This window comes from Haplochromis burtoni, unplaced genomic scaffold (genome assembly GCF_018398535.1).
Source record: "Haplochromis burtoni strain Fernald_Lab_line unplaced genomic scaffold, NCSU_Asbu1 Contig_227, whole genome shotgun sequence".
NCBI lineage: Eukaryota > Metazoa > Chordata > Actinopteri > Cichliformes > Cichlidae > Haplochromis > Haplochromis burtoni.
This window is the reverse complement of record NW_024582588.1, coordinates 699938-711884: the sequence shown is the minus strand read 5'-3', so window position 1 is coordinate 711884 and position 11947 is coordinate 699938. Positions and strand designations below refer to the sequence as shown.

Below are 11947 nucleotides of genomic sequence, written 5' to 3'. Positions count from 1 at the left end.
AACTCAGCTGGAATCCACAGCTGTGCGTGTTCATGGAGCTTGCATTTTCACCTGCTGGATATCACTACCTGACTAGTTTAACTGTCCTCAGAACATTGCAGAGGCATTATTGACAGTATTTGGCTCTAATATCTGTGTGAGCAGATTTTCTCTCACACGAAGAGAGTCCTCAGGTAGCCATCTGAATGCTGGACACTCGGAGACCTGTGTCTCTCAGTGGGAGACCAGAGATCACATTAACATGTGTATCCCTGTATTAACAAACATGCCATATTAGCACAGTTTATTTTTCTTATCATTGTTGTGAGGATACTATAAATAGAATTTGCATTTTCTGTTGTACAGTTCATTTGCTGTTATGGAGTTCTTGTTATGGATAAGAATTCTCTTTTTTTTTGTTTCAAAATAGCTGATAACTATTCGCTGATAGCTGCCAACATCTGCGAACAAATATAATCAAAATGGGAGATACCCATTAGGGTGGTTGAGAATGACTGAGTTAAGATCCTATGGGACTTCCAGACATAGATGGACAAAATGGTGGTGGCTAACCAACCAGACATAGTAGTGGTAGACAAACAGAAGAAGATGGCCATAGTGATAGACGTAGCAATACCGAATGACAGCACCATCAGGAAGAAGGAACACGAGAAGCTGGAGAAGTACCAAGGGCTCAGAGAAGAGCTCGAGAAGATATGGAAGGTTACAGTGGTCCGAATGGTAATTAGAGCACTCAGTGCAGTGACTCCCAAGCTAGGCGAGTGGCTCTAGTAGATCCCAGGAACAGCATTGGAGATCTCTGTCCAGAAGACCACAGTCATAGGAACAGCAAAGATATTGCGCAGTGCCCTCAAGCTCCCAGGCCTCTGGGTAGAGGAATCAAGCTTGAAGGATAAAGACCAAGAGGGGAAATTTTTTTTTGTCCTAACCCTAACCCATTATGGGACTCCCCTAGCAGCCTAGACCTAGGATTTAGGGTGACCTGATTAAGCCCTAACTATATAGTTCATCAAAAAAGAAAGCTTTAGGGCTAATCCTGAATGTAGAGAGGGTTTGTGTCTTTCAAATCTAAATTGTCTCCCAAATGTCTTTGTGTTGTCTTCTTCCCCCTCACTCCAACAGGTACAGATAGCTGCCCCTCCCTGAGGTTCTGCTTCAGGTTTCTTCCTGTTAAAGGGGAGTTTTTCCTTCTTGCTGTTGCCAAACCTCATAGGGAGTCATATGATTGTTGTGGGGTTCTTTGTTTTCTTTGCGTCATTGTAGGGTGTTTACCTTACAATATAAAGTTGCCTTGAGGCAACTATTGTTTTGTTGTGCTAGATAAATAAAATTGAATTGAATAAATAGTGTAATAATGAGAAATGACAAGGAAAAAGTATTGAACACACTTACTGAAATTTCTTTAATACTTTGTAGAAAAGCCTTTGTTGGTGATGACAACTTCAAGATGCCATATGTTTGGAGAAACTAGTCACATGCATTGCTCTGGTGTGGCCCATTCTTCCACAAAACCAGTCTTCAAATCCTGAAGGTTCCGTGGGCTCCTTCTATGAACCTGAGCTTTAGTTCTTTCCATGGATTTTAAATTGGATACAGGTCAGGTGATTTGCTGGGCCATTCTAGAACCTTTATTTTCTTTCTCTGAAACCATTTGAGAGTTTCCTTCCCTGTGTGTTTGGGATCACTGTCTTCCTTAAATGTCCACTCTCATTTCATCTTCATCATCCATGTAAATGGCAGCAGGTTTTTATTGTTTGTTTGTTTTTGTTTTTTTGTTTTTTTTTTAATCGGGAATGTCTTTTCTCTCTTAGTGCTCCACAAGTTATCTTTGGCTCTCAGACAAATCTTATGATAATTATTTTTACACCTCTGTATGAAATCTTGGGGGAAGCAATTGGTCTTTACTAGTTTATAGTGAAGTTATGTTCTTTCCACTTCCGGATTATGGCACTAACAGTGCACACTGGGACCTTTAGTAGTTTAGAATTTCTTTAGTAACTAATGCCATCAGTATGTTTTGCAATAATAAGGTTGTGAAGGTCTTGAGAGAGCTCATTGGTTTACTCATAATGAGAAGTTTCTTGTGTGACGCCTTGGTAATGAGACACCTTTATATAGGCCATCAGTAGTAAACTAGATTATATAATTTGCGCTGACAGGACCGTTTTCTAATTATTAATAGATTTTAGCTGGTTTAATGACTTTCCATTTCCCTGTTTATTTTTTCAATACATTTTCCTTGTGTTATTTCTAATCAGGGCAGGGGAATATGGCCAAAAATATTTATCACAATATATATTTGATAACGATATAACTGATGATATAATTGACGCAAGACAAAATACTTTACAACTTCACAACTTTATTAGTGCAAAAAAAACATCAATGTATTTTGACTTAAACAAGCAGCTGTTTTTTATGTGCATTAAAGTTATATAAAAATTTTACAGTGCAAATGCAATTCCTTGCTGACAGTTTAACCAAAAGGCATTTCCAGTGGAAATTGGCCGACATATCCTCAGCATAACCATGTATAATATCCACAAAACAAAACCTCAGATCCCAGTCTCTCTAAGCAGCTTTGCTCAGACTTAAAAAGAGGTTATACACACACAATACGGTAATATTATGTTGAAGCACAGTACGTATTTCTCCACGAGGCTCCTGACTACAATAGCCGTAGTGCTCTGACAATCCATCAAGCGGTGCGGCTTCGTAGCTTAGCAAAGTTGTACTAAAACATTTGACAGATTTTTGAGCGCCGTGTAGCACATAAAATCGGTTTGGTAATAACGACGGCCCGCTAGCATGCTCTACCAAAAAATATGCTTTGGTGTGTATCTGACGGACGAAAGCCAAACCAGCTCCACCCACTGAAGTTGCAGCGTTTTTACAAACCAGTTCTGGTTCATCCGTTTCATTCAACGATCCGCTTTCGTCCTTCTCATTCTCCATCACCACCATGCTTTTTCCGCTATGTGCTAATGAAAACAAAGGCACTGCGCATGTGCGTTTTACCCATATTCTGTCGCAATATTTCATTTTCTTATCATTGCCCAACATTACACCGGTATTACCGTGAATGGTATGATATGGCCCAGCCCTATTTCTAATTATTGGACATAATTTATCAGTTTGATTTCTTTGCATGTTTGGATTGGATGGGTTGTTATCAACATCTAGTGAGAATTTCATATCAATATCACCTTTAGAAACGTGTATATGTATATTTACTTAGAAAATTAGCAATGTGTTCAAAACTTATTTTACCTGCTGTATACTGCTATATACTGTCAGAATTATTTTCCCTCCAGGGAATCAAGAACCTACTCTTTTTAGAAAACCGTTTCCTGGTAGTCCAATTCCTTGGAATCGTTGGTCTGCTTATTGGTTTTTGTGCTTGCGTGACAATCAGGTGATTGAGGAGGAAAATAGCAATGCAGTGGATATGGACATTTATTTTTATTGCACTAAAGGACGAGAGCACAGTGGTAAAGTGGAAAACTGCATCCAGGACAGAAACGAATGCATTATGCTGCAACTTTAGTTCTTTGCACGTATCTGCACAGACAACATAGTAATGCTAAGCTAGCCAAGAACCCAATGCTAAAGCTGAGTGAATGCCGATCCCAGCAGCAAGACCCTTAACTTCTATAGGTAACAAACAGATGAACAGTTAGGCTGCAGCCTCCCTTTCTAGCTGTTCATGTTTCTAATGCGGAATCACTTTGCGTCTTTGCTTTCTGCAGTCAGCTTTGTATTGTACTAAGAGAAAGATCTTAGTAATTAAGTAACGTACTGCATTACTTTGAGGAAAGTTTTCTGTGTAATATGTGCAATAATTACTACTTTGAGTAACGACTCCAACACTGATCAAAACAAAGAAGGGTGCTACCCTAACAAAATGCACAAACATTTGACCGAAAAAAATGCAATTTGCATGTAATGTAATTTTTTCTATTGCTGCTTAGCAATGGTGGTTACTCTCAAAATGGAGCCAATGAGAATCAATAAGAAAGTGAATCGATAAGTGATGTTTATAATGGAATCGGAATGGGGATTTGAATTTATCAATTCCCATTCCTAACTACAGATGTGGTGTTTAGGTTTAAAGTGATGATGGAGAACTATAGAGAAGGTCAGAAGGCGATAGACTATATCTTTGTGGATCTAGAGAGAGCATAGTTCCACAGGTGTGGTACTGTGGTAATATATCAGGAAGTCAGGAGTATGTCAGTGTGGTGCAGAACAAGGGAGGACAGAAAGCCAATAGTGAGGTGTGTGGTAGGTGTGACAGATGTGTTCAATGTGGGAGTGGGATTACATCAGGGATCAGTTCAGAGAGGCTTTTTGTTTGCGATGGTGATATACAGGCTTACACATGAGATTGCTGGTGATATAGCTGTTCTCACTGTTGACAACACTCCCATAACTTTCCACTTTTATTTAATAATAATAATAATAATGGATTGCATTTATATAGTCCTTTTCGGGGCCCTCAAAGCGCTGTACAATTCCACTATTCATTCACTCTCACATTCACACACTGGTGGAGGCAGCTACAGTTGTAGCCACAGCTGCCCTGGGGCAGACTGACAGAAGCGAGGCTGCCATATCGCGCCATCGGCCCCTCTGGCCATCACCAGTAGGCGGTAGGTGAAGTGTCTTGCCCAAGGACACAACGACCAAGACTGTCTGAACTAGGGCTCGAACCGGCAACCTTCCGGTTAGAAGACGAACCACCAACTCTTTCAGCCACGATCGCCCCATTTGTGTTGCCATTAGGTGCAATATGACCAAAATCTCATATCCCGATATAAGACATCTATCGTCCCGATAACGATATAAATCACAAAAATGTAACATTTTCTGTAAATTCTGTGAATCTCGGGCAGCTCGACTTACGTGAAGTGTTTCCAGCTGGGCATCGTGTACCTGGAGTCGAGTGTTTTAACCGATGCATGAAACGATGCATTTTTTTTTCTTTTTCTTTTTTTGTGTGTCCCGTTTGGATCTTTAGCCATCAGAATTGTTGTCTTAAGGCCAAGAAAGATGCCAAGCGGCGATGCATCTTTAGACATAAATTGTAACGGCCGTGGTTTACTTTGTGAGTATTTATTACACGGCGTGCTGCGGGGAAAAGCTTTTTCTAACGTTTGAGTCTATGGTTTATTTTTTTTTAGCACCTGCCGGCTCTTTTTTGCTTCTCATCTGTAAATACTCTGCTCTTTCACGTCGTTCAGTTTATTTTGAAAAGTCTCAACAGGATCTTGAGCTTTATTGTGCAAGGTTTATGTGGAAAATAAACAAGCGGACACGCGATGGTTTTACCGTCATTGTTGCTAACGACAACGCATAAAAACAGGCGCTTGTCCGTCCGTAGTGTGGCTATATTAAATATAAGAGAAAGAGAGAACTTAAGAAATGAATATAGCCACTACAGTGACCATCAAAACAGTGAAAAAATATTGCCGTAAACAGTTTATTTTGAGACACCACGAAACAAACAATAGCGTAAAATGAAACGATAGATGTTTTTATATCGTCATCCAATATATATCGTTATATCGAACAGCCCTAGTTGCCATATAATTTTGTGATTGGCTGACAAGGATAATAGTTGGGTTGCGGTCACATGGTTCTGATGACGTGCGGAGGCAGCGCGATTTTTGAGTGGAAGGCGGAAGTAAACATGGAGGACACTGTGGAGAGTCAGGAGAGCAGCTATTGTGCAACTTTAGACCCCGTTTCTCGGGAGAGATATAAACAGATAGTTAAAAAATATATCGGACGTGATCCGTATTCTTTGAAAATGTCCGAATACACCACAGAAGTAAAGGATTTGCCTACTATCGAGGCTGTGGATATCACCAACTACTTGGTCCTCCAGACTTCTTACTACACTAGGCAGCAAATGAAAGCTTTCAAGAGTCTGGAGGCGTACAATTTTTTTGTCAGCGGGTGGGTCCACAACCTTGGAACAAAACGTCTCCGTGATGGATACAGTTTGGTGTTTGCAAGGGTGAGTGTTTGTTCTTATATTGCTTTATCTTAAACACGCTAACAGTTAGCGGTAGCGGCTTTAACGTCAACAAACATGCCACATCCTTAGGACTTCGTTAGAGTGACAGTTGTTTGTTTCAAGGTAAACCATTCTCAGAGGTCTAACGAGACACCTCTGAAGACTTGGGAATTGCAAAGGAGGATGGAGAAGAATGGCATCTTTTTCTCTTTGACATGATTCTTGTTTGTTTTACATCTCAGCACAATATCTTACCTGGATAAGTGAATGTCTCATTCACACTGAAGTCTTCTGGTTGTGGATTCTCAGCTGGAAGCTGCAGTTCGGGGTTCTCCACTGTCACTAGGCTCAAATCCGGGCTCTCAGCCGTCTGTTGCATATCCAAAATCGCCTCTGCACATCGATGCTGTTCTGCCTTAAGCTTCATTCTTTTCTCTCGTTTGAGAACTGATTCCGATCTGGGTTTTCGTTCGTAGCCGAGATTGACCGTCGGAGCCCAGTCCTCCGACTCTTCGTCATCCAAAGCACTTGGGCAGCCTATAGTCCCAATCAAGTCAATATTAGACTACTAACTTAAAAGCACTAAGTAAACGAGAATTTAACGACAACCTAATGCTAATAAGTTCGTTTGCAAACATAACATTACCTCTGACGAAGTGGTCGCTGCAGACACGGGCATTGGCAGACTCTGCTCCTCCCGACTGTAAACGTAAATTTAAAATCCATTTTTTCCTACGTTTTTCGGTTAGAATTTTCCATTTTTCTCCTCTTCGTTGGGCTATTTTTGGTACCCTAAAATACCGTTTATCAGTTTCTCGGGTCGACCTACTGGAGCATCCGTAAACACAACAGGACATAGGCATTTTGCGTACTGTCTGTCTGTGATTTTGCGCTTATCTTTTTCACTTCCGACCGCCAGTCAAATTTCGCGCTTTACGTCGACGTCACGTCTACGTCAAATGAAACCTAGCTATTGAAGATGCTGGGGGTAGGATGAGATGGAGGCAGATGATCTGCTGTGGCGATCCCTAAAGGAAACAGCTGAAAGGAGTAGTAGTACTAATACTATTGCAGCAACAATCATAACTACAAGTATGTTGCTGTTCTCTTGGCAGTGACATTTTCTGAATTGCCTATGTACTTTGTATCCAGAAAGAATTTAGAAGAATGGGAGAAACAGCCCAAGATATAGATTGGCTATATATACGGTGGATGTAAAAAGTGTGCACACCCATGTTAACCCAGGGTTTTGTGATGTTAGACCACAGTAAACAATTTGAAAAGTTTTCCCACCTTCAGTGTGACCTATAGCCTGTACAGTTCCCGGCGAGTTTACATGGTATTAAATGACTCTCAAAAGCTTATGAGAAGACTAGACAAAATCTGGTCAGGGAGACCTACACCAGCACTGAAGAAATGTGAATTATGATGAAGAATAAAAACAGCGTAATATTCAACATGAATAAATGTCTCATTAGGACATGCATAATATTTTAGCTAAAATACTCTTCACTGCACACACTGACATTTTAAATTTAAAAAAGCCTTAGCATTTGAAATTCTTAACAGAATTTAAGAACTTTTACAGACAACATGCAACAATAGCTGCAGATTGTTTTTTGTTGTTGTTTTTAACTCAATGTTTGAAACTGAAATAAAAATTAAGTGTTTACAATTCTGATTCCATTTTTAGTTTCATTTTTTTAAACAGCACAACGGGCCAATGATGATGAGAATAGTGCTGCACTGCACTAATCATGTTGTTGGAATAGTTACAGCTACATGGGGTTAGGTTGATGCTTTCTTAGCTGGTAGCAACATATGTGTTAATCTTTGAGCTGCTACGCAATGGTACATTACAGCAAGGTAAAAGACTTAAAATGAAAACGTGAAATGTTAATAAAATCTTCAGCTAGAGGGCACCTCAGCAGACACAGCCTGAGGCTCAAAAGACTTCCTTGTTTTTTTTAACATTTTATGTTGCATACATCTTTCCACAAAGGCAGGTAACACTTGACAAGGCATGATGCCAGTATCGAAAATATCAGATTTAAGCAGCTCAATTAAGGTAACTGACCCTCATCACCAATTTCTTGGCTATAAACATTTTTCTCGAGCCTGTGTTCACTACCTCCTCAAACTGGTGGTCGCACACCTGATCCATATATGAACTTCACTGAGCCAGTGCTGTACTTCATCTGCTGTTTGTTTCCCTTGGCGCATAAACGGATCACAATCAAGTGTCACTTGTGTTTATGTTCTCCTTCATTTACATTTGAAAGTTTGATAGAAATCTGTACCAAGGCGATATACAAAGTCTTTTAAAAAATGTTTATTATTTTGATTGTATTTGTTTTATTTCCTATAAATAAGAAAATAAATACATGAATATTAAAAAAAAATTGTAAAAGTGAATATCCATGATGCCCTTATTACAATAATCATGTTTGAACAGTTCATTACTGGATGCAACTAAAAAGACCATGGTCGGAGCAAAAGAGGAGTTTGGCAGAAATGCAGTCTTGGGTCAATCTTGGATATCTGACAATAGTTTATTTTTGTTAATGTTGGTCTTGATAATTATAACAATGAACAAAAAGGTGATACATTTTATATTTATAAGCATACATAATAGTTCTGTAAGCCATAATCTGCACCCAAGATAGGAAAAACAAGAAGTAGAAGCTGTAGTCAACAACTATAGCAGTTGCCCATTGTTTTCAGACAATAGCTTAGGGGCAGTTTAAAAAGAGACAAAATTTTAACAAGAGGATCTCTAAATGAATGCATCCCAGAGGAAAGCAATTAAAATGAGAAGAGTATATATAGCACATCATGCAGGATGGATAAACAACATACAGTGTGTAGCTTTAAAGGCTAAGCCTGCCAAAATGTTCTAGGTGAACGGTGTTCTCTAAATTTTTAGTCAGGCCACGACAGAAATATTTTATTTACTGAATGTCTCACCTCTAATTTCATGGGTTTTTTTGTTCTTTTTCTCAGCTTCCCATTAAAGTTGGACACCAGAACACCCACACCAAAGTCAGCACAGAGCACAACAAGGAATGTTTGATTAATATCTCCAAGTACAAGTTCTCCCTTGTCATCAGTGGTCTTACCACCATTCTCAAAAATGTCAATAATATGGTAAGTGCATTTTTCTACTCTCCTAGTCATAATAGTTACATGCACACACTTTGAACAAATCTTTTTGATTGTTGATGTATGTTGCAGGATGTGACATGTGTTGATCAGGCTTGTTGTGGTAAACTGCAAGGCTGCTTTATCAGACTTGTATCGGGGCAGGTTGGAGGTCAGTTCAACACTTAACCCTTTAAGACCTACCATAGAACCAAGTCCGCCAGAGCTTATATTATATTTTTACATGTTGTAGTGCCATTTTTGGGAGCATTTCAAGTTGCTATACATCAATACAACCATTATAGCCCAGATTCTAATAATATGTCTGCATTAAGTGCATAGTAATTACATAAATTGCAAAAAAGTGCAATAAACTACAAAAAAATTGAAAATCGTTTTTGTTTTTTTAACATATATTTCTTATATATTGAAGAAATATATGTCGTGTCGGGCAGCACGGTGGTTAGCACTGTTGCCGCACAGCAAGAAGGTCCTGAGTTCAATTCCACCATCAGGCCGGGGTCTTTCTGTGTGGAGTTTGCATGTTCTCCCCGTGTTTGCGTGGGTTCCCTCCGGGTACTCCGGCTTCCTCCCACCGTCCAAAGACATGCAGCTTGTGGGGATAGGTTAATTGGATAATCCAAATTGTCACTAGGTGTGAATGTGCGAATGAATGTGAGTGCGAATGGTTGTCTGTCTCTGTGTGTTGGCCCTGTGACAGACTGGCGACCTATCCAGGGTGTACCCAGCCTCTCGCCCTACGACAGCTGGGATAGGCTCCAGCGCCCCCTGCGACCCTGAAAAGGATAAGCGAATGGATGGATGGATGGAACATATATTTCTAGTTAAAGAAATTTAAGAGGCTTGTCCCTCAAAACTGTAAATACAAAAAAGTTGCACAAAATAGCTTCCTACCACAGGAAATTTATTTTGAGTGTCTTCATAGTTTTATTTTTGAAATACACCAATTTTTATATACTGCAGGAAAAACGAAAATAAATATTATACTGCAAATTTGCAAAAAAGCAGCATATGCATCAAAATAAACTATTTCCAGCAGTGCAATATGAGTCCTAAGCATCCCAGAAATGACACAGAAAGGTATAGTCAAAGAAAACTTTTAAAAACACCAGAATAGGTTCATGAGGCCCTGATGGTAAAAAAAACTACAATTTCGCAAAATGACGTCACTTCCGGTTTCGGGCAGGTCATGGCGGACATGCAAAAGTTTGCGCTGACGTCTATTCCAACATAGGAAGTGTTATGAACAGCTGATCGGATCGGCAAAGCGTGTTTCTGGAATATTATGTTTTTGTTGCTGCAAGCGCTTTTTATGCAGTTTTTGCAAAGCTTTATGTGGAAGGAAACTGTGACCTAGGACAAGCTGATGGCATAAGATGTAAGTACAACTCCTCCGGTTTCATATGCAAAAAAAATTATTGCGCTAGCTCACGTGGTTGCCGAGCTACCGGGATTTAAAAATAGTTACGCAAAACAGAGCGTGCCCGCTCCAACCGGCTTTAAAGGGTTAAATGAGGCATAAAACGCTACAAATGGAAAGGCTAATTTACACCATTGAGCCCTACTCTCAAGAACCAACATAGATGTAACACTGTCTGTGAAGCTGGACTTAAGAAATGTGCTTACTGTCCACTTTCACACTCTGTGTCTTTAGCAGTAAGGGGCAGTCTGTTGTTCAGCTAGCTGCACTCAAAAAGGAAAACCCAGCTGTTAGCTGTAATATTCGAGTTTGTAAAGCACTTTATAAATGAGGATTGTGTAGAGTAGAGCCTGAGTCACCAGACAAGCCAGAGTAAGGCTGCTCAATTAATCTAATTTTAATCACGATTACGATCTGGGCTTTCAACGATCATTAAAAATGACTGAGCCCATTATTAGCCCCTCCCTCATTTATCCGCGACACCTTAAAGGCCGGGCCGTGAAAATATTGTCGGGCATAAACCGGTCCGTGGCGCAAAAAAGGTTGGAGACCGCTGATTAAGAGGAAGCTCGGAAAGCTAAGCAGAAGTTATTTGGAGAGGAGAGAGTGACTGCCGTTGGTTGAAAAGAGAGGTAAAAAAAAAAACAACTTCAGTGGTGTTGCACACTATTTTATATTATTTTTTAAAGTCATTGTTAACCCTTTAAAGCCGGTCAGAGCAGCACGCTCCGTTTTGCGTAACTATTTTTAAATCCCTGTAGAACCTGAACCGTGTAAGCTAGCGCAATAATTTGTTTTGCATATGAAACCGGAGGAGTTGTACTTACATCTGATGCCATCAGCTTGTCCTCGGTCACGGTTTCCTTCCACATATAGCTTTGCAAAAATTGCATAAAAAGCGCTTGCAGGAACAAAAACATAATATTCCAGAAACACGCTTTGCCGATCCGATCAGCTGTTCGTAACACTTCCCACAGTGAAACAGACGTCAGCGCGAACTATCGCATGTCCGCCATTTCCTGCCGAAACCGGAAGTGACGTCATTTTCGCGGAAATGTAGTTTTTTACTTGTAGGCCTTAAAAGCCTATACTGGTCATGTTTGACTTTTCTGAATAGTTTCTGGGATGCTTAGAACTCAATTGCACTGCTGGAAATAGTTTATTTTGATGCACATGCTGTTTTCTTTGCAAATTTGCATCATAGGATTGTTTTTTCGTTTTTCCTGCAGTATATAAAAATTGGTGTATCTCCAAAATAAAACTATGAAGACACTCAAAATAAATTTCCTGTTGTTGTAAACTATTTTTTGCAACTTTTTTGTATTTAAAGTTTTGAGGGATAA

General features: G+C 39.7%; 1 protein-coding gene across 2 annotated transcripts in view; it reads left to right on the top strand.

Moving 5' to 3' along the window:
• The window catches only part of nf1a (neurofibromin 1a), a 133738-nt gene that overhangs the window by 16527 nt on the left and 105264 nt on the right, over positions 1-11947 (top strand). For both annotated transcript variants that reach the window (XM_005937135.2, XM_005937134.2), the window contains exon 2: positions 9026-9169. In XM_005937135.2, the coding sequence (XP_005937197.1) occupies positions 9026-9169 (144 nt within the window). The remainder of the gene's footprint in view (positions 1-9025; positions 9170-11947) is intronic.